At 42.1% G+C, this 22034-nt stretch overlaps 2 protein-coding genes across 3 annotated transcripts; one reads left to right on the top strand and one right to left on the bottom strand.

The window, feature by feature from the left end:
• The first annotated feature begins 326 nt into the window (after positions 1-326).
• Positions 327-9449, top strand: LOC147799895 (solute carrier organic anion transporter family member 5A1-like). Of its 2 annotated transcripts, none has more exons than XM_087132967.1 (10): positions 327-793; positions 2802-2855; positions 3136-3924; positions 4688-4981; positions 5165-5326; positions 5646-5856; positions 6632-6818; positions 6962-7134; positions 7560-7624; positions 8013-9449. In XM_087132967.1, exons 3-10 carry the CDS (start codon positions 3165-3167, stop codon positions 8306-8308), a joined length of 2148 nt encoding a protein of 715 aa, XP_086989093.1. In that variant the 5' UTR covers positions 327-793; positions 2802-2855; positions 3136-3164; the 3' UTR covers positions 8309-9449. The 2 variants fall into 2 exon arrangements, with proteins under 2 accessions (XP_086989093.1, XP_086989094.1); XM_087132968.1 differs by lacking the exon at positions 327-793 and adding an exon at positions 2254-2683.
• LOC110978268 (solute carrier organic anion transporter family member 4A1-like) lies at positions 8990-20094 on the bottom strand. Its single transcript, XM_022233128.2, has 11 exons — positions 19930-20094; positions 15912-16759; positions 15369-15468; positions 14926-15044; positions 14256-14330; positions 13562-13750; positions 12809-13004; positions 10857-11022; positions 10524-10696; positions 10313-10377; positions 8990-10063 (listed from the first exon to the last, which is right to left on the bottom strand). The coding sequence occupies exons 2-11, from the start codon at positions 16690-16692 to the stop codon at positions 9762-9764; spliced, it is 2166 nt and encodes a 721-aa protein (XP_022088820.1). The 5' UTR covers positions 16693-16759; positions 19930-20094; the 3' UTR covers positions 8990-9761.
• Positions 20095-22034: the final 1940 nt, after the last annotated feature.

The following is a 22034-nucleotide window of genomic DNA, read 5'->3' as shown; positions in this document are numbered from 1 at the left end:
AATTAACTAAGGCCATAAGACACTGAAAAAAGTGGCAAATACCGAGGCATATTCAGAAGAAAAAGTCTAATATATAGAAATGCCTTATTTAGACAAGAAAAAGGGATTAGAATGATAAAAGAGAAGGAGATACCTCGGATTATCAGATACTAGGTGTTTTTGTGGTTGTTCTCAAAGCATCCCACAGATGACTTGAACATTAACAAGCTATCACGAGTTGTTTTACTTAGAAATGACCAGTAGCCAGTCTACAACACACGCAATGCAAAAGCAAATATACCACCTTGACGCTACACAAAAAATGCGTGCACGACAGGTTTTGAAAGCCGTAAGGCATCCCTGTTTTGCCAGCTCACAGCTGTTGAAAAACAGTTTCGCGCTTCCAGGCTATTCGGCACGAAAGACCAAAGTCTGCTGCTTGGTTAGTGTTCTCATTGTCGTGTAATTTCGCAACCAGTATATTATCATGAACTGACATTTTTATCTGTTGTCCTCTGAGTCGGTCGGGTAGTCTTTGGCAAAGCTAGCCTATAGTTTCGTAGGCAAGGCGTTCGATTTGGGACATATTTCAATAGGTCCTCCTCGTGAGCGACGTGACCTCAGCGTGAGTCTGTCTGAAATCTCGGTAGGGTGACCGCCGACATTCTCCCTGTTGCCCCTTGACGCGGTGCAGTGTTTGTCGGGTGCCCCTGCTGTAACCCACATCATGGCAGCGGGTTTACGGTACCATTTCATGTGGCAGTGTCTGGATTTTGATGTTCATCCAGCTTACCCCTATGTTCACAACATAAAGGTTAGTTAAGATTTTAGTTTCACGGAGGAATATATAGTTCTCCTCGGGTTGGAATGTGTGGAAAAGGTGGAGTATATGTGGCCGTGTAAATTGTACATGTAATGCGATTTCAAGTTACGGGACAGGGCGAGTATAATTTTAAAGGAAGGACTATCTTTCAACAGCATTATGATCCTTGCCTGGCCTGAAACTACTCAAGGATATCATATAAACTGCAGCATATTTCTGGGAAGTATCGGTTAATTTAGTTTCACATTGGGTCGCCCAGCTTGCCACGAGAAGTAGAGGCCTATCGCACGCGTTTGTGCTAAGTAATGTATATATTTTTAGCTCTGGACGTGGATCAGTAGTCTCTTGTATGGACTACTGGTAGCATTCAAGGGATCTTGAAGCTTGATTTTAATGCCCTCTGTTCGATTTTTGCAGTGTCACTGGAATTAAATCTAAGTGTTCCTTAATGCCCCCAATTCCATGGACCTTGCTCAAATACTACCGTACGCGTGGGCAAGTCTGCTTGGCAACGGGACCAGGAGGTGTATAAATCTTGCTTGCTTCTTGCCCCGTCATGTTTTTGCCCATGTATACACAACTGGTAGTTGAGCTAACTCAGTGACGTATTAAGGTTATATAGTCTCACGATCTTACACATATGTTGTTTTGACGCTTGTGGTCTCTGGCAATCACACTGCAGAAGTTTTTCTTCTAAATAATTCACATTCCACGTAAAACGTCAAGATTTAGTAATGATAAATTTCGACCCAATGTTTACGGGCGTAAATTTTTTGACTAAGGGAATCACCCCACTTTTCTGGTGAGAAAAGAAAACGTAAGGCGGGATGTGAAGAGTTTTTCGCACTTCCCAACCACTGAAATGTATTCAAAAGCAGTAAAAAGGGAGAATACATTTTTAAAAGCCATAAATACGCCGTTTTGAAGTAACATTCTGGAGGAATGCATCACAGATGTACAGTGTACATGTACTGTACATCTGTATCATGAAAATTACTCCTATGTGGCGTCATAGGAGTAAATCCCTGCTCTTTCCAAATTTCCTTGCGGGACAGGTCACCCCCCGGTCTACCCCCATTCCCACCCCCAGTTCCTGGCAAATATTTACTCCACTGGGACGTAAACCAATCGATCACGAGGTTCCATGTCGCGGGCCAGCTGTTGGGCCATAAAACCTGCATCAACAAATCCCATGACTGCATTTTCGTCTGATCTCTAGCTTTGACCTTTTCTGAAGAATTATAGTCTATTATTGTCGCCACTGTTTTTTGAGAGATAAGCAAAACCATTTTAACTTTGCAGGCCTTCTTAAAAAATGACAATCAGCATTATGAAAAGAAATTGCGTTTAATTTTCCTCTCTCAAAACTATTTGAAAATATACCCTACATTTTGCTGTCACATTTAAAGAGGACTTGCAAAACTTTCGGACTTGCGCTGACAGACAAAACCCTTACGAGATGTATGGCATTATATTTTGTCTTTCCAACAAAGCTATATACCGGTATGAAGTGTTTCAATGTGGTATGTAATCATTATGCAGATGTCGTCGATAATTTGGAACGTGTGTAAAAGAATTCGATCGTGCACTTATCTCTTGCTATCTTGTTTTATGAGTCATTTATTTTGTAAATACATGTAAACCTTACCTTTGGACCGTGCAAGGACTGTGAGAATGTGAACAATGCGTCTGCCATTTAAGGCAATAGCAGACGTTCTGTCTTTGAAATAGCACCACTTTACTGTGATAAGCCTGTTTGTGGCCGCCACCATGTTTTCCAGTGGTCGATTTTGTAGGTTCTTCCAAAACAATTTAACTAACTGACAAGATAATATTCTGGACTGTGTACTATAGAAGATGGCCTTACTTCGGGAAATTATTGTGAGTAGAATTGTTGGAATACTTTCAAACCTTTTTCTCTTTGATTAATTTTCTTTCCATCTTTTTTAGTTTCTATTATCACTTGAACTTTGCTTTTTATTCTAATTTTTCTTTAAAGAAATGACTCCCGCTATGCGTTCAAGCTGTTTTTGAATTACCATTGCGATATCAGGTGAGAATTAAATGACTCAAGTCAATGGCCTTTATTTATGAAATGAAAACCACTTTGTGCACGTACATCATAACTAATTATGTACCTTAAACTGGACGACTCCTACTACATTTCGAAAAAACGCAGGTACATACGTCATTTTGAAGAATGATCACATAATGACGCAGAATTATAGTTAAGAAAATAAGATAAGCAAGATTGATTTCTGATAATTGTCCATTATTTTCTTTTTCTGCCGGTATTTGCCTCATTGTGTCATCTACTGTCTATACTGCCTAAGACGTCATACACTCAAGTTTTCACCTTAAAATGGCTTCAAGCCCGTCTCCAGCATCTCCGTACCTACAGATAGAGTTCACTGCAGAAGACGATATGGCGAGGGCGAGTGATGCCGACTATGATGCCTCTGACACAGCCGGAAATCAGCGTGTCGGTTCGGTTTCACTCGGCACTGAATCGCGGGCGCACCTTGCACGCCAACGTGCCGTTGACTCGCAGCTGCGCGCCATGACGGTCTCCACCAGCGTCTTCTTTATCGCGCTGATTCTGCTGATTTTCATCACCGGCTTCGCATGCCGTAGCTTCATCTACGGAATCCTGAGAATTCTGGAGGAAGAGATAGATCTAAGTGGTTCAGAGACAGTCACAATTGTGTTGTCTTATGACATTGGATTTCTGGTCATGCTAGTCGTCATGGCTTTGCAGAACCGGAAAGTGCACCGACCGCGGAGCATTGGTTTTGGCGCCTTTCTTATCGGTGTTGGACTTTTGGTAGTCTGCATTCCGTACTTCATAGTTCGCTCCGATCTCGTGGACGGACAGTGGTACATTTCAAAGTATCAACTTTGTGACCAAACAATCAGGCCGCCTAATTTGAATGAGACAATTGACGCTGGAGGGCAGCCTTATCGACCTGTGCATAACAACCCACCAAAAACTCACTGGAATAGCGTTGCATGGATCGTTATGGGCATGGTACTGGCTGGAATAGGGGCGGTTCCTCAGTTTCCTTTCGGCATCACGTACTTGGAAGACAAGCTTCGAGGTTTTGGGACGCCGTTTTACGTTGGTAAGAGTTTGAAGTTGAACCCATCTGTCCACTTTCGCCAATGATTCTGTCTCTCCCACCTTCCCATGTGTCGATCCAATGATTCGGTATTTTAACCAGGCAGTGTCAATCGGGATAAACGCACTTGACGTCAAGCTGACCGGGGGAAGGAGGGGCTGTTCCCCGGCCAGGAGCCCCCCAGCAGCCCCCTGCCACACACAAACACATGCCCACCCATACCTGTTTTACATACAAAGTGTGGACATTCCTTTGTTCTCCTGTGGTTAAGGAAACTTGAGGGAAATGCTCCTTTTATTCTAACAAGGATAACTCCTTCGAGCTGGATTTTTTTATGATGATTCCCTGGACTGTTCCTCTTCATTTTGCCACAAATAACCTTGATCCCAAAATGCCTTTGAAACTGTTTTTCACAGAGGGGGAAACATTGTGTGGACATGTGCCAGTCCACATTACTCCATCGCACCCTACATTATGTGGACTTCTTTTGTGCAGAGGTCCACACTATATGTATGCCACGCCTACACAAACCCACCCAACCAACCACCCACGGCACACACCCACTGCAAAACCATAAGCAATTGTTCTTGTCTTTACTGTGGCGTCCCAAACGCTCGAACCTGCCGTGCGGGATTTTATGGCCGATCTCTCACGCGAGAGTTCATTTTCCCTTTATGACGAATGAGTGCTTGGTTACGTGGCTGTTGTACTATACTTGTACAAGGTTATTGGTTTTGCTCTAACTTTTTTTGCTTTGTTTTTAAAGCAATTCTCTTATGTGCCTACCTACTCGGAATCTGGTGCGGCGAGCTGGCGAAAATGTTCATGTGGCAGCACGTAGCCACGGCCAACGGTAAAACTGTCACCTTGTGGTGGCTAGGATTCTTCTGTTCGGCTTTGATGGTGCTTGTCATTGGTCTCTTGATTTTCATGGCCAAGGATCCGTACAAAAAGCTGGTTAAGGAGACTAAGGGTGCATCGTCGGCCATTGTAATGGATAGGACGCAGAATGGTAGGGGATACCGTCGGCTTGAAACCAACGGCGAAGACAGGCCAAGAGGTAGGACGGGGGATCGGGAAGATTTTTCGTTTTGAAGTCATCAATTTCTCAAAGTGTATTTTAAATTGCCCAAATCCATTGTTAGGAAGGGGAGAATGTAACAATAAAAGAATGAGGTGTCTCGTCTTATCTACCTGCACTTATCAAATCATTTAGTAGTCTTCCTCTCTGCAACTAACACAGTCCCGGCAAGATGGCGTCGCATTCTAACAAACGTTCAGCTGATATGCCTTGGCGTGGCTGGCAGCTGTGAAGTGGCTTTTATGACTGGTTTCCTCCTGTTCCTTCCACGATATGTTGGAACCATTTCGAGGATGGGCCGGGGACCAGCGGCATTTTATTTAGGTGAGTCCTTTTATGCAAGTGCGAAAGGTGCCTGTACGGACAATTTTTTTATTTAGAGAGTTCAACATGGTCATGTTGCTCGAATTAAGCGTACGGCTTTTGGCGACGTGAATGTTGCCAACCCTTCATGCTGAATAACTTCCAAGAACGTCGTTGGGCCGTTTTAGGGCAGAACCAATACTTAGGAATGTAAAATAGAATTTGGGCATAGGTTATCCCAATTTTCAGTTGAAAAATATAATGTTCTTGCTATAATTAAAGAGAGTGTGAATTACAAGGTTAATTGAATTCGTCTTTGCTCATTTTGTTTTACCACTAGGAACGACAATAATAAGTAGCTGCTGTATTGGTATCCTGACATCTTCGGGCTTGGTTTTATGCAGAAAGATTAAATTCAGGGGGCTCTGTCGCATGGTGATAACTGGCAGCGCGGTGGCGCTGTTCTTCACGTGGCCTCTATACATATTCAGATGTGACAGCCCAATGATCGTCGGTCATTGGACAGGAACTGGGGGGCAACCTTCCAACTGGTAGGAACAAGGCGTATTGATGTACTGACTGTAACAGGGCCTATCATACTGGCCGTGAGTTTGGGCGGCTTGCTCTCGTATGTTAGCGAACGGCTAGATTTGTTGTTCGTGGGTCGGCCGCTCGAACGCCGGGAACATACAAACGGTTATCGCTGGTAGTTATTATTTTGTGGCAAGCAACATGCAAAATGGCGGCTTCCTTGTACCTTCTTTGAGAGTTAATGTTTTGATAACTGGGCTAACTTCTTTTCCATTTAAAATAGAAACATTCATTTATGTGCTATGGAAAATGATTAATGTTAATTTTGCAAAACTTTCCATTGTCTCCAGCTTTGTAAGCCATTTCGCTAGTTTTTGCGGCTGTTCAAAAGTCAAATCTCACGAGTTTTGCGTGCGTTCCCGTAAAACCCCGACGAGGAGCTGTGTGTGATCCTGTTCCGAGAACAGTGTTCTTGGGTCGAGTTCTCGCTGTTTCAGAGCGAAAACCAGAAACCCGTGTCAAGAACAGGCCGCCCGAACTCGACAATTAATTCATGATATATTAGACATCCGCGTATTTTGACATGTTGGCGCCAGTCATAAAATAAGGGGTTGAAGGCTTTATACTACCAGTCTGTTTCTAAAACTGTTTCCAACAGGACTTGATTGTGACTTAGCCTATAGGTTTTCACATCGGGCTGCACCAGCTCGAGGTACCAATACACTAAGAATATTAATTAATTACACTGAGTGGTTATCATGTCATGGGCTCAGGTCTGTGATTCTTTTCTTTTAGGAATGTTGGAGACCTTTTGTCCGACCTGAATACCACGTCTCAATGCAACATTGACTGCTGGTGTACACAACTCCCCTTCCGGCCTGTTTGCGGCTCCGATGGACGGACCTACCTATCGCCATGCCTTGCTGGATGCCACGAAGAACAAATCTCAGATGAGGTCGACTCGCAGGGTCTGAAACTCACGGTAATTGAAACTCAGTTGATGAAAATAGTACTCCAATATGGAGGCTTACAAAAATCCCTTTACACTTTAATGCTTACGGTGGCCGACGATGGTCATGAGTGGCATTGTAAACGAATGACATGCATGTAATGTTTCCTTTGTAGAATTTCACAGACTGCTCATGCATCATGACCTCAAACAATACGGTAGGTGCTTACGCCCTCTCGGGGCCATGTCCAAGCGACTGCAGCAACGAATGGCCGTTTTTGTGTCTGGTGTTTGCAGTGTTCTTTATGGTTGGAGTGCAGTTTGGACCAATGATTCTGCTCTCGATACGGTGAGACCTTTGAACAATTCAGCTTTAGGTGTCAAATGGAATAATTTGTGAACTGATCTTGATTTGTTGTAATTGTGGTCACGCAGCAATCACAGTAAATGAATTTCAGAAAATGTGAAGTTAATGTCACCTACGCTGAAAAGTATACCTGTCTGAAGTTGTCTCACGGAGAAAAAGAGGCCGTTTCCGAATCACTTGGGAACTGACAGCTGCCACTGCTATGGACTCGTGCGTAATTTGCAACCATAGCCAAGTGATTCGGACACAGCCTAATTTAGCACCGGTGTAAATGCTGGCATGTGACAATTTGGATTGCGTTTTTTGTCCTCTTTTGCTGTGGATAAGCCAGTAATGATGTTGCAAGGTACTATCTGACTGTTGGTTGACAAAATGAGTTTTGAAATTTGAAACCTGTTTTTACGTAGATGCGTCATCCGAGCGGATCGAATAGCAGCTCTGAGCTTCCACGTTTCACTTTGGCACATTCTTGGTAAGTGACAATTTAGTAAAAAAAACATGCAGCTCGCCTTTATGGTATATTATTTTATAACATATGCACTAAACAAAGTTACACGAATGAAGAGAAAAATGGTACATTATTAATACGATAGGTAAGGCAAGGCTATTTAAAGGAAAAGGTCGTGCTATGCTAAGCTTTTAAGCAGCCAGGTAATTTTTCTCTGGACAGAGCAATTTCCTCGGAGTTGTAAGGTTGGCTATTCACATTTAGCTGCATATACTGCACTTTAAAAATGTAAATGTTGTTCTGTTCAAACAAACCTTGGAAGAGGCGATTTCCAATTTTGTGGATTTAACATCCTAAAAATGCCTTTATACGCCCTTCCATCCGACTAAAAGTAATCTTTGCTTGTGTCTAGGTTACGTTCCTGCGATCATCTATTTCAGCAGCATTCTCAACCATTCGTGCGCCCTTTGGGGTCGACCAGACGCGCAGAATTATCACGAGTGCGCCCTCTATGACTCTTTCAAACACAATGAGTTTTTCGTCACCACGGTGCTGCTTCTGAAAGTAGTGTCGTTGGTGCTGCACATCGTCGGGTATAACTACATGAGGAAAAGGGGAATAAATGTGAGCACAGAATGGGCCGAGTACGACACCATAGAGATGGAGTCGGTCCAGGAACAGACAAACTCTCGGCAGACTTACCTCTGATAAGGCCTTGAAAATGAAGGGTAAATTTCGAAAAAAAATTACCTTTCTTTCACGGATTTCAGTGCTCGTTGCTAAGAACGAGAAGTGGACTTGTGCGATATGTTAACCTCAACGAGCAAGTGTACGAAAAACATTCATGTAATATGAAAAGAACGGTCCTTGTTGGTAGGATACTCGTCCACAAAGACCTTGGTCGTACTAGATGGCTGTTAACCCGTCATACACTCACAATGTGAGTGAGCACATAGCCATTCGAAAAGCATTTTGTAATGGCATGTGGCTATTCATTTATGACATTCCTCCAGTGTTGCCCTTTTGGCTCTCTTTGTTCTGATTTTTCTTTGGCGATTCATTCACACCTAATTATATAAACACTGTGCACAAACATAGTAAATGTTTTTGTAAATTATCTTTGCAGTTCAAAACACCAAATCATAATCACACTGTTATTTGTGCCAAGTTAACAATAATTATTGTCCGAATTTACAACTTTCATGATTGCAAGATCCTCCATATAATAATCGCTGTAACTTATCAGTCTTTCCAGCTTTTTGTCTGGACAAAACATATTTACGTGTGTGGAAACAATCATACTTTCTGGCGAAAAAATTGGTTCGACACGAGGAATTTTGAAAATTGCACATCATCTGGGTTACAGTATGCATTTCTGAAACAGACACGGTCGTTGCAAATTAAATCATGGATTTATTCAGACTTCCCACTATCTAGATTAAATGTTCATAAATGGATTACCAACAGATCTTGGAAATTAGAATACATTAACATATATATTTACAGTTTTAATTCACTAATAACAGAAACTCAAAACTTCAAAAACATTAGAGCGCATTAAAGGTCCTTAAAATGCATAGTTTAAAGCTATTAAAGTGCTGTGTCCAGCGGGCAGTTAATAATTTGATGCATTTATGTACTGAAATTTCGAGTTCTATACAAGAACGAAATATCCCTCAAATTTGTTATTATACATGTGTTCCTTAATTTTTGCTTTTTCGTTTTAACTCCATTCACTTGTGTTCCTTCTTCATGGCAGCAAGAGTTAATTCTTTTGAGGAAGGCACTGTATATTCTTTCAAATAACGTAATGTACCATTAACAGAAAACGCAGACCGAATATCAAAAATGGAATGTCTGAAAAATTTGTTCTGAAGTTTATATGGCATTTACAGCAAATGTTGTTTTCCACACAGGCCTAGAATTAAGAAAAGTGCAAAAATATAAGTCTGTTGGTACTATTTGAAGTGTATTATCATCACATAGACACCATTTATTAATTGTTATCAGTGAAACGTGAATGAATATACTGCAAAGTCTCTAATTGTGCAAATGTAACAATGAGTTATGAAAATTGTGCGATGAGCATGTCATATTCAGCCGAAAGCTTTTGTAGAATCTCTATCACTCCCTAACCAACCGATTATTACTCGCTATCAGGCTAAAAATCTGTACTCTGAGTTGTATTCACCACACCCTCCACCTTTCCGTCCGACGCCATTTTGACGTCGCCCACCTTGCTGTCGGCGCTGTCGCCGCCAGGGGGCGCCCTGTAGAAAAAATAGCAGAGAATGTAGAAGATGCAGGAGCCGAGCTTGAGGCTGGCAAGCAGGATAAAGACATTGATGCTCATCTCGCTGTTGTTGTAGAGCCAGCACTGGCGTGCGCCGTCGCAGGATTCCTCCCACAAGATGCAAGATTTATCGATGATGCTACCAAAGATGATAGGTCCCGGTACGGTCCCTGATACCACAAAAATTAAAGGTTACCAGGTTGAATGATAGCAAAGGTTTAACTAGCCCTTCAGTCAAAACGCCACAGACTTTGATCAAAATCTCCGGCAAAATATCTTAGTTCTGTCAGAAATTGTATCAAAGCCGTGTTATTCCTCCTGGGAATGAAGCTCAATAGCAGAAGTGATTGACATCGACATGCACTGGAACTGATCTATTCTTGCGCCTGAAGCACAAATTCGAAAAATTGTTAACTTACCTAATGCCCGATACAGAAGAGATTGAACACCAAGTGCAAACGCACGCTGCGAGTGCGAAACACACCTGTAAAAGAGAAGAGAGTCAACAATATTACACTGTGGTCATTAAACCTCTGCGCAACTTCCTCTTCCAAACTTCTTCAATTTTGGTGTCATGCTAAAGATATTCTGGTATTTATTGGCAAGACAGATTTTTGCAAGAGGACTTACCTTATAGTAGCTGTAATTGTCGGGACTACGGCGATGAATGTAAACAACGCCATAGCAAAGATGACAACGATAAAGCCCCACATGTAACCGCATTCAGCCGAGCATTTCCCTGCCACCGCCCTGTCAGACAGCACAGTCTGGTTCGCTGAAACACACTCACACCCGGAGTAAGCCTGATGATAAAGGGGAACAGAAACTGAAGCACTCTAGCAAATCAGCCTATTAGAGATTCTGTATCCTTCCAAAATTGCTTTTCCACTTCTGTTCGCTTCATTGCTTTGTAACGGATTGTTTTTGGGCCGAATCGATGTACTGATTGATTCGATGGTTTACCTGGTACCCGTCATCGTTCTTGCCCAGTTTTTCCGTACAGCCGGCATGACAGGATGAGTAGTACATAACATTGTTGTCTCCACATACGGGATTGTAAGATGTATCACAGCTACAGTTGCTGTTGCACTCAGAAATTAGGTTGAACTTCCCTCCATAGTCAAGTGATCTAAAATAGTCCAAATACATGTAAATCCAAGAAAACGGATAAAAACGCATAGGCCTATACTTCGAAATTGAACAAGTTTAAAGTGTTTTGTTAGTAAATGCATCAGGTCATCTTGATTTAAAGGATGTTAATTTTTCTTAAACTCACTTTTGTATGCTACTTTGTGCATACCTCTTCAATGTATGAAAACTGATTGAAATTAGATTGAGTTAAGTATATTGAAAAGTTCACTTGTTAAAACCTTAACAATAGACACCGTTCAGTTAACATGTTTTCGGGTTCAAATTTAGAACCCCTTATTTACTCTGGGAAAACACATTTTGGTGAGAAAGGTTGCTTGCTGGCTTATTGTTCTATGCGTACAGAATATATTGCCAAAGAAATGAACATTTTCAACCGCAAAAATATAAAGTTTTTTGCGCGCAAATCGATGTTATTAGCATTGAAATTCAGTGCCTTGGATAATGTCACTTTTGCTTATGAAAATAGGCATTAACATGAAAACCAAAAATGCTGGAAAATTGAAAGTAAGATTAATTGAAACACATAGATGCAATTTCACGGTTTGTCGTGATTATAACTGTGTTGCATGGTCCCTTGTGAATATGAATAATTAATATTACCTTATTACTTGAAAGCAAATCCTACTTCAATATAGCACCAACTTCCTCTTGCAGTACATACTTACAGCCATTTAAGTGGGGAAATGTTTATGCAATTCTTTCATCATCTAAATTCTAATTATGTGTGATAAATTTGTGTACATTTATTGTTTGCCTGAGTAATTTATAGAGTACCAGCAGGGCGCTGGCCTAACTTGCAGGAGTTGGCAGAGATTTTTTTTAGAGTATAGGCCTACATAAGGGTAGAATAAAAAAATGTCAGGAAAGGAGCCGACTCCCGAAAGGCATAAGACATTTGTACACAGTAAGAAAAATAGAGTACATGCTTCAGTAAGAGACAATTTCACAAAGAGACAGAGGAGAAGACGGCGGAAACTAAAAGAGTTCAGTCGGTACACACCACACAACCAATCGAGTCTCCAGCTTCCCGAAATTCTGGCGCTTTCAATTCTTAAATATTAATAAAAATAATAAAACAATGGCAACAAGGACGGGGGGGACGTAACTCCGTTGCCCTCTGGATTCTCTGTGGTGAGTTACTCTACAAACTATCGTGATTCATTTCCTGACATCTTAACCTTGGCATAGGTCTATTCCCCTGACGTGGGACGTGCAGCTATGGTACCGTAGCTTTTACATGTACATGCATCTGATGTGTTTGACTTCCAGGTTAGGTCTAGAATTTCCTTGAAAACAGTATATGCTGTGATGCCCCGAGGTTTTACTCCATATTATTCACACGCAAGCATTGAAGTAAACACTGTTTGTGGAGTAACTAAAACCAACATGTAATCGCTACATACTTTAAGTTGATGGTATAGCTAACATTCAGCATAAGCTTTTCTTTCATTTTTATTCATAAACAGGGAGCTAAATACATTGACTTCCAATTTTGAAGTAATGCTTAACGGTGGCCCATCAGGCCAGGCTTATAGCTTTTGACGGACTTTCTGTTACCTTATACAAAAATGACGCTATTACACCATTAAATACTACTTATCTCGCTGTACATCATGCCCAAAAAGATGTTTGGCACTTTGTATATTTTAAATATTTTTAGGTGCAAAAGAGATTGAAATAAAATAGCAATGAAGCGAGATGTGCGTTAACAACCTCCGGCTTTCAAACGGCAACTGAATCGACCACTGAACAAGTGAACTTACGTGTCATTATACTGCGTGTTGACCCCTGCAAACTTCAAGCTGGGGCAGCTGAAGAAGAAGCCGGCCATGAGCACAAAGGACGTGATGAGCGACGCGATGCAGAGCCGGATCATTCCGCGGAACAGCAGGTGGAATTTTTTGACCAGGAATCCACCGATCAATGCGCCGATCAGTCCAGATGGGATGGTTATCGCCCCTGTGGGAAAATGGAACAGACTTATCACCGCTAGGGGTGGAGCAGGACCCATTGATGGGTGTAACAGTCAGCACCAATTCACAGCAAAGCTTAACAGTTGGCACAAATTAAAGTTGTGCTTAAATAATGCGGGGGCCCACACTGTATGCATAGTTGTGCGATGCATAAAGATTTGTATAATGTCACGGATTTGAGCACCCTTTCGCATGAGGTTAGGCGTGCTTTAGCTGTGCCTAATGCTTAAAGGTCTATTTGTAATGAGCTCTGCCAGCACAAAGGTCTGCCAGGTATTTAGCTGTGCTATGATTTGTTTTATTTTGTTTTTATCAAACCATGATAAACAGATCTGGATAATCTGTCCTTGGAACTTTGAAAAATTCTGAGCAAGACCGAGAACGTTTAAATTGTTAAACTGTTTCTATCCCGATATCAACAATGGCGGACCGCAGAGGATTGTGGGACACAAGGCGTGGAGTGCAAAGGGTATACCAGAATTTAAGAGAAGACAGCTTATCCTTTTTCTACGTAACCATCACAGCTCCACGGTCACCACTTACCGGCAATGATGGCAGAGGAACCAGACGACATGTTGAACTGCGACTCCAGGAACTTGGGGCCGAAAGCAGCAATGCTCGAGAGGATCATCCACTCCGTGATGAGACCAAGGTTGATAAACATGAAAGGAGCATTCTTAATCAGAGTCCAAATCGCAATTGGGAAATCTTTGATGCCGCCTACTAAGCCCTCTGAAAGAGTGACAGGGTGAATGACCAGTACATCAGTGTCAGCAAACAGTTAAAGTGTCGTCACTATTATGGTCAGCAGAACTCGTCATCTTCGCTAGTTACTGTGACACTTAATACTTAGTTAAACAATAGACCTAGCTATTCTGGTTAGCCAGCTGGTAAGGCATGGCCATAATCTGTTCATCAAATATGCCCATGTTAATTCATATTTCAGCCTCCATGTATGCGGCTTGGGTTTAATAAAAATTTGCCGTGGATTTCATATATTCCTAACTATGTCTTTGTGCCGATCCTTGCTTTTTAAATGGGTTCATCAGCTGGGACATCGTAGTCGGTCGATTAATTGTGGGATTTGAACAATATTCTTACGAATTGATCCATTGGCTTGTCAGTTGATGGGTTTTCGTGGTAACTGTTGATTGATCTGTTCGTTTGTTGCAGGTTTTCTTTATCAGTTTGGGCAAGGCGATTAGACGGTTCATTTGTAGGAACTTTTGCGTTTTACCTGAATCACTTCTAGACTTGAAATCCGTCCCTTTCTGATTTTCAGCAACTCTTAGCGCTGCAACCTTTTTGTGATCTGCAAAGTTACAAGACTACAGCTTTAATGCATCAAACCTACATCCTTTTTGCTTCATTCATTCCGGTGAAAAATCCATTGAAGGCACAAGATAGTTCCTATTTTAACTTCTACCATTTGACGCCTTCCTACGTTCCCTCTCTCTGAATGTAAAAGAGTACTTCTGACCAACTTGCACGCGCGCAGCCTGCCGTGTGAGCCAGCATACACAGCTCTTTTCACATTGATGCCTGCTCATATTATTCATGTTATCCAAACCGTTGATCGTGAACTCTATCACCCAAAGATGAAGAAGGTTAATTACAACGCGTGCCATTGTTTAGTACAATCAAAAGTATCGTGTTTTCTTGGCCATCTGTTGGGCGCTGCAGCTGCTCGTGTTACCATGGAGATATGATAATGGCATAAAAATATTCAGGTGTCGTTTTGGTACTTGAGAATATCAGATTATGAGCGTCACAGGCATTAACAAAAAATCAATAAAAAAACCTCCAGCATTGATAGTTCTCATTTCCGTGCATTTATGTGAAAATGTGGCGTCATTAGGCGTTAAACACCTATGTGACCTCATCAAAGGACACTACCCCCGTCTCACCTTTTAGGTACCTTGGAAAGCCATAGAGAGGTAACACCACGAGTATTCCAAGGCAGGCTGGCATGACGGAACCCAGCCACCAGGCTCCCACCCACAAAGGATGGTCATCAGATATGCCCCTGGCAGATCAAAGAAAAATAATGATCAAATGACAACGTTTATTTGGTCTGATCACCAATACCACAGGGTAGTACTTACAATGCCAGTTTGATGAAGGCAGGTAGGCGTTTCAGAATGATTGAAAACTGTATCTTTAACATTTAAGCGTAATAATTTAAGGCCTTTGATAATACGAGACTGAGGCTTCATCGGAACGTTTGTGCTTCTACAGAGTATAATCTCAAGCCACTTTTATCTAGTGTCATACATTCTTTGCTTCAGAAGAAGGATAATCCACTAAGTTCCGATATTGTTACAACTTCTATTTCCTTTCAGATTCTTACCCCGGTGGTTGTTTGGGAAAATCGGTGTAAATTCCCAGGAAGAGTCCTCCCACTAGGTATCCGACAGCAGGACCAAGTGTGGTGATTGCCTGGAAAATGCCTGTGGGTTACCAAAGTACCAAGTGACCACGCCTTCATTAGAACATAGAGCAAGGACACAGATGGGCATGGTGAGACTTCACTTGGCAGTGTCTCATGAACAAGGACGCTTGAGTGCGATCTGAGTGCCTCCGGCTGCAGCCAACAAGATGGTTGCCATGAACAATGGCAACCATTCCCAGCAGAGATAATCTCTTGATGTGCCTCTCTGTTTTCTACGACCGGCAGCTACATGCATAACCCATTGTTTGGAACAACCAGATGGCTTGAGAACGAGGTTTGAGACAACCACCTACAGCTAAGATTTCACCGGCGGGCCTCATTTTGCTGACTATAGTTTGACTCAAAACACATTTACTTACCCTGATACTGAGAGATCCGACATTACTTATTTCGATTAATTATTTCTAGGACCTTGAGAAATGTTTAATATTTCTCACTCACCCACGTAGATGGAAACATAAGCTGGTTTAACGTTTTCATCCAGGTAGGTAACTCCTAATGTGTACAAGGGGGAAGCACCTATGCCATGCAGCGCCTGCGCAGCTACAAACATCCAGAAGTAGTTTCGCAGGCTGGAGTCCCCTTCAAGACATTGACCGGGTTCCTGCCGGCTTGGGTCGCAGGTGTCAACGTCAGAGGGGGTAACGTCATAGTCTGGGGTGATAAAGTGTGGCAGCATAAAGGTAAGTGAGCCCAAGACGAAGATGAAGGCGCCCGTGCCTAGCCACTTGGGCTTGTGGCTACTCTCGCCGAAGTAGGTGACAAAGACGATGATGATCATGACGGAGAAGTCGTAACAGCTACTGATGGAGCCGCTTTGCACGCTGGGAAGGACGAAACGTCGCTCAAGCGTCGAGGTGATGACGTAGACGAAACCATTGACGGTCATTCCCTGGACCAAAGCAAACCAACAGAGGAATACGAGATAGCCCTTCGGGTTGTTGATGAACTGCAGCCAACTTGGCCGGAAGGATAGCCAGCCGTACTGCACGAAGTCTTCATCTTGCAGTGCGTCTTCCTCTGCATCAGGACTGGAGGAGGCGTTCTGTTTGCTTGGATTTTTTATCTCCACCTCGGCCTGGCGAGGTATGCCATTGGTACCCGTCTGGTCATCCATACCTCTGTAGCATGGATTTTCTACTCCCACTTCTGTTCTCGCTATTCCGGGTGCTAAGTTGTCTGAATCCCCTTCACCCATTTGGTTAAACTGTTGTTGATCCATTCATGTTGCCGATGACCACATGAGAAACGGATTTAAAGTTCCCCGAAGTTGTCTCTGCTCTCAGAACCTAAACAAGTAAACGAAATGCATTATGTTGTCACTGGAGCATGTAAATACGTACATGTATGTATCAACCATCGAGTGCTAGGGCAAATCACGCATACTCAGACACAAGTTAAAAATGCAGAGATAATGACTACATTTAGTCATGGATGCAGAATGGACCATGCCAAATGCGCACTGAACAATAACTGCATGGTATCTCGATCTGTTACCCCACACGTAATCTGTAACGCGATTGTACACAGAACAAACTGATACTGACCCTTTGCACAAGATCAGATTAATTCAAGCCACTTTTCAACATGATTAGGGCCAGACGTTGTTCATACTACCAATGAATTTCAGTGGGCCTACATTCACTGTCTCGTACGTGAACTAGACGTGTATACAAAGCCGTCAAAGGAATACGCGGTTGCCATTTATTACGTGCACTATATGCACGTACATGTAGGCTTACACACATCCATTTCACCTCATCAGGCACTGTCCACAGGTTAATGGACGTTGAACACGAATCATCAGGAGCAATTTTCGTCCACCAAGCTTGATGGAAATATGGTATTACCTCAAGTGAAGTCGACATGTCACCATGGAAACCTAAGTATTCAAGGAAAATTCTGGTTTATGTGTGAACAATGTGCTTTACATAAATTATCCGATCAATCGATCATCAGAAGTGGCCTTCATTATTTAATGCTGTCGCTGAGAGGATAGGCGAAGACGCCCCCTTCCCCCGAGTCGATTCAACGGTACAAATGGACTTAGGCCTAAGGAGAAATAATCGTGTTTGGGTGTTGAATCTTGATTGCCTTGCCTGGCTAATGACTGTGCATACTACAATTGAAGGAAACTGGAGTTGTGGCTATTTTTGAACAAATGTTGTAAACCTGGCTAAAACTGGGAAGTAGTAAATCCTTCCAGGTTCTCTATGCAGTTGACATACTTTTTGTATTTTGTTCCCAAAATTGCAACTTATTTTAATCAAAGTTGGTTGTCTGTGCAGTTTTTCCCGATTGAGCTTACGCTGTGATCACTTTATTCCTGAAATTATAATCCTTAAAAAAATAACCTAAACACCAACTGCTTCGTACTTTGCTCCTAGCGGAGAATGTTTAACCATTAGTAGCCAGTACTATCACCTGCGTTTGTGTGTTTATGAGATTACTTGGGTCACTCGTTTAATAAATATATAGTTTGTGTGGTTTAGTATCATGTACCATCCTTTGATATTCACAGGAGTCGATTTGTATTTTTGTACTCGGCAGGTGGTGGGAATTGTATTGATTTTTCTCAATGGTTGACACCACTGACCACTTTATCCAGTGTTCCCTCAAGGACGAGCTTTGTACTGCCCTGCATGCTGGGCGTCAAACGAAAGGCAAGGGACTATTTTGCTTCAACATTATGTAGTTGTAAACTTAAGATTCATTTGAAGAGAATTCCCCCCATTTTAAATTAGAATAAGAAAATTCAAATAAATCGTTCAGAAACTACTCAGACCAAAATTACACAATAAAGGCGCCTTTCCATATGCGCGCAACACTTGCGCCAAGCGTCTCGTATCCGTCAAAATCGCTCCGGGGCAATTTTGACGACCGAACGCAACTCACACGTGCGTCATGTTAATGGAGTCGATTTTTGTGTCCGTGAAAGTGAACGCATCGCGTATGCAACGCACCCAAAAAGCTTGCATATCGTGGAAAGGCGTCTTTACTACGCGTTGTTGGCGTAATGAAAGCTACAACGTTTGTTTTGGGGATGAAATTATTTGACAGTCCAAAATGTTGAAAACATACATGTACATCAAATACTGACTCGTAGCTGGGAAAAAAATAAACGCTGTTTATTTTAACACTAGACTCTTGTACCAGTAAATGCACACAGATCGTTGACTTGACATGACCGTGCACGTATAAAATGAGAAAGATTCAGCTGCAAATCCCTGAACCCGTACGTAAACAAAGGCCATTGTCAAACACTGACCCAAGGCCTTTTCGCCTATTGTTATACAAACTGATACAAAAACACCCGGCTGCTTCGTCGAAGAAACATGACTAGTGCATATACCTTTTCCATGTACAACTATGACTTTCGAAAACTGGGCTATGGAGGTTCTGCCAGTGCATGTACATTATTGTCTTCACAGACAGGGAAACAGACGGTTATTGTGTCCATTCCGCGGCTGATGTTCAATCGGTTGATTTGAAACAGGCAAAACATGTATCACAGAACGAACTGAATACATTCAAAGATTGCTGGATTGAGATAAATAAAGATCGGTTGTAGGCCTAGGCTTATATTATCATGCGCAAGACTCAAAATGCCATAGTTTGGTGGTTGTTTCGTTTCATTTGGTTGCGCGAGAGGAACCATTCAATTAATTGAGGTGCATTGTAAATAGGCCTACTCAACCAAATTCTAAAAACAGAAAAGGAAAAACGTGCCGCTGGTAAAAAGCAAACACAGCCGAAAGTTGAAGTAGGAAATTAAAAGCCACAAATCCAAGCATCCACACTCGTGATATGTTGGTTGCAAAATAAACCAACCCTGTTCAAATCATTCATGAAATAAAATTGGAAGACGGCGCCAAAGGCAACAGTCAAGTCCTTGAATGGTGGTAGAAATTTACAAGTGGTTCGGTGGAGCTATGAGAAAGGAGAAGAGAAAGTCATGGCAAGGAACGCCAGTAAAACATCCTTGTATACGGGCAGAGCTTCACTCATAGGCCTACACCCTTACTAGTCAATAGTTACCGTACATGTACTGTACATGCGCAGCTGCAACTACACCCTCTGTCCACTAGTGGCTCATGCAACAAGCCAAACGTATGGTACATTGGCCTGTGAATGAAAATTTTGCCATGTACGACTGCATAGTCTTGATACTGAAATGAGACATCATTGATAAGATTTTCAGTCATGGAAGAGTAGTTAGGACAAAATAACCCCTGTACATTAGGGCTCTGAATAGATTTGGACAAAACGTGTACCGGTACAAGTTGTTAGGCTACGCTAAGGGCAAGGGTTTTTTGCGGTCCACTTTGGACCCAAAGTTCTGCACATACCGGACAGCGTGTTTTATATACCCAGTAACTGTATTCCTTAAGTGTTGACCGAAAGCTGCTCCTTCCAATGATAATTCTTTCATACACAGACCGAATTTACAAAATCTTACCGATTTTAGCCCGATTTAGCAGTGGTGCGTGTTCCAGTTATACCGGGTATGTGTATCCGGGTCACAACAGACAACGGCGTTGCGGTTCCCATGATTGTGAATGCACTGAATATCCCCACACACGCAGCATTAGAACGCACAACTCAAAGCTGGTATTTAAAACAGCCGTTGACATTGTAAACGCCCCTTTGACCTTTTACGCTTTATTTAAGCAGAGTCATGTAAAACGAGTGCACTTTGTCGTGGGCGAGGACTGGGCTTATTTACTCTTTTTATCTTTTATAAACGCTGCACACATTGGCCCTATTTTGCATGAGTAGATAATGAACCATATAGGTCTAGTCAGTCAACGTCATTTTTTGCATTATATTTTACATCTATGCGTCGCAATACGCGGGGCGAGTAAACAGCGCCTACACACGGTATGTTTTTACAAAGAGAGTAAAACTATTACCGTGGGCCCTTCCCAAAGACAACTGTCAGACTGGGGAACAGATCTTTTGGAAACAGAGTTTACGTCTCGCTGGTCCCTTATGCGTACTTTGCTTGTATGCGGGAAAGACATTGTGGAAATTAAGTACACATTAATTTAAATATAGCCAATTAAAATGTACACAACTGAAAAAGATGAACTTTCTACCCTTCTCCTCTCACTGACCATATTTCCCCTTTATTTAAAGAGCGCCCTCGATCGGTTTAATGTGCTTGAGAAGAGTAAAACAGGACTGTCGGCCACGTGAGTGTGGGTGATACTGTAACTCAGGAGCTTCCTCTTGTTATTTTAATGGCGCTTTCAGCTATTCAGGCTATCTGCGCCAATAACTATACGTTTATTCATAACCTCTGTCAATTAAACAGCATCACATTACGGAGTTAGGAAGAAGGTCCAGTTTTAGAGGCAGGAGGGACTGGGATGGCTGGTTCTGCTTTGTATGGGTACGTTTCACTGCTATCACATTTTCATAAAATAAGACAGTATAGCTATCCATTATTATTGGTTGAGACCAGGTCATGTGGCCGGTCTTAAAACCCTTGAAAAGGCACTGGCTTGCTGGCCCTAAACACTTTTATATACACTCCTCGATCGTGTTGAAATAAGGTTACATTTCCATTGTTATTCATGAATGTTCGTAATCTTCAGTTATGTTTGCGCATTGACCTATCGCTGTTTGTGAGTGAGCCACGCCCTTACAACCCCATGAAATTCGTACGTTGACTTTCGTTTGTCTCAGATCTCGCACGTCACGTGACCGTTTATTTGTCTTGTAACTGGGCATTTCACAAGCTTCGTTAATGCGATCCGACCGCTATAGGTCAGTGATTTATAAATAGGCCTACAATATGGCTTGAGGTCAGATAGTCCATATTTGCTCCCCTCGGTATTGGAAGTTACCAAAATAGTTCCCTCAGCTTCGCCTCGGGAAATTTAAAACTTTAAATATTGATCTGCGTACTGCTGCATTGAACTGTTCTTCATGTGTTATAGATTTTCGGAAGTGGTGGGTCAATTTTTGGCAGGATGTCTCTCTTTAAGTCAGGTAATTTTTTCAGTTTCTGTAAGCTGATATATCAGTAAAATATTGTCCAAAGCCCTTTCTTCGAGTTGGATTGTTGAGAAGTAACTAAACGAAATATACTTCAAATTCTTAAATCTTTGAACGTTATTTTTTCTATAAGGGTTACGGAAGCGCGCCACGCGAAGTCAACTTTCAAGCTCTTTTGGAACGACTTTCTTGTTGTTACAGTGCAACCAGTGCATGAATTGAATGTTGTGTTTTTCCTATTATGTTTTTACTGTGTTCCGTTGATTGTTTTTATTCTGAGTGTATATCAGTCTACCCCGAAAGTAATGGAATCGTCCAAAAGTTTTAGCCAATCAATTGTTCGTCATTCCCGCGAAGACGTAACTCTGCCGTTCGCGAAGAAAGCGTTCGCGAAGTGGGAAAACATCTTCCCGTCTTACGCAACGGTATTTTGTTTAGGCCGTGGTAATTGTCAGAACGCCCATCGTATTATTGTGAATCAAATCACGCCAGTCGATGAAGAATTGGTCACATTGTACAATCAAACACAATTAGAATCTTTGGATGCACGTTGGAGTTTTC

Source organism: Acanthaster planci, linkage group LG02, assembly GCF_054643075.1.
Source record: "Acanthaster planci isolate LZ-2023a linkage group LG02, COTS_SCS, whole genome shotgun sequence".
Classification (NCBI taxonomy): Eukaryota; Metazoa; Echinodermata; class Asteroidea; order Valvatida; family Acanthasteridae; genus Acanthaster; species Acanthaster planci.
Note: the sequence above shows the minus strand (reverse complement) of the source record. Positions and strands in the feature narration are given on the sequence as shown.

What these genes read in the sequence shown, in the direction of transcription:
- LOC147799895 (XM_087132967.1), top strand. Translation starts at nt 3,165, where the DNA reads ATGGCTTCAAGCCCGTCTCCAGCATCTCCGTACCTACAGATAGAGTTC. An exon ending in CGGCGAAGACAGGCCAAGAG is followed by an intron (nt 4,982 to 5,164) that starts GTAGGACGGGGG and finishes CAACTAACACAG; the next exon opens with TCCCGGCAAGATGGCGTCGC. An exon ending in TTCACTTTGGCACATTCTTG is followed by an intron (nt 7,625 to 8,012) that starts GTAAGTGACAAT and finishes GCTTGTGTCTAG; the next exon opens with GTTACGTTCCTGCGATCATC.
- LOC110978268 (XM_022233128.2), bottom strand. Translation starts at nt 16,692, where the DNA reads ATGGATCAACAACAGTTTAACCAAATGGGTGAAGGGGATTCAGACAAC. An exon ending in TTTCCCAAACAACCACCGGG is followed by an intron (nt 15,045 to 15,368) that starts GTAAGAATCTGA and finishes TTGATCTGCCAG; the next exon opens with GGGCATATCTGATGACCATC. An exon ending in CTTTCCAAGGTACCTAAAAG is followed by an intron (nt 14,331 to 14,925) that starts GTGAGACGGGGG and finishes GTAACTTTGCAG; the next exon opens with ATCACAAAAAGGTTGCAGCG.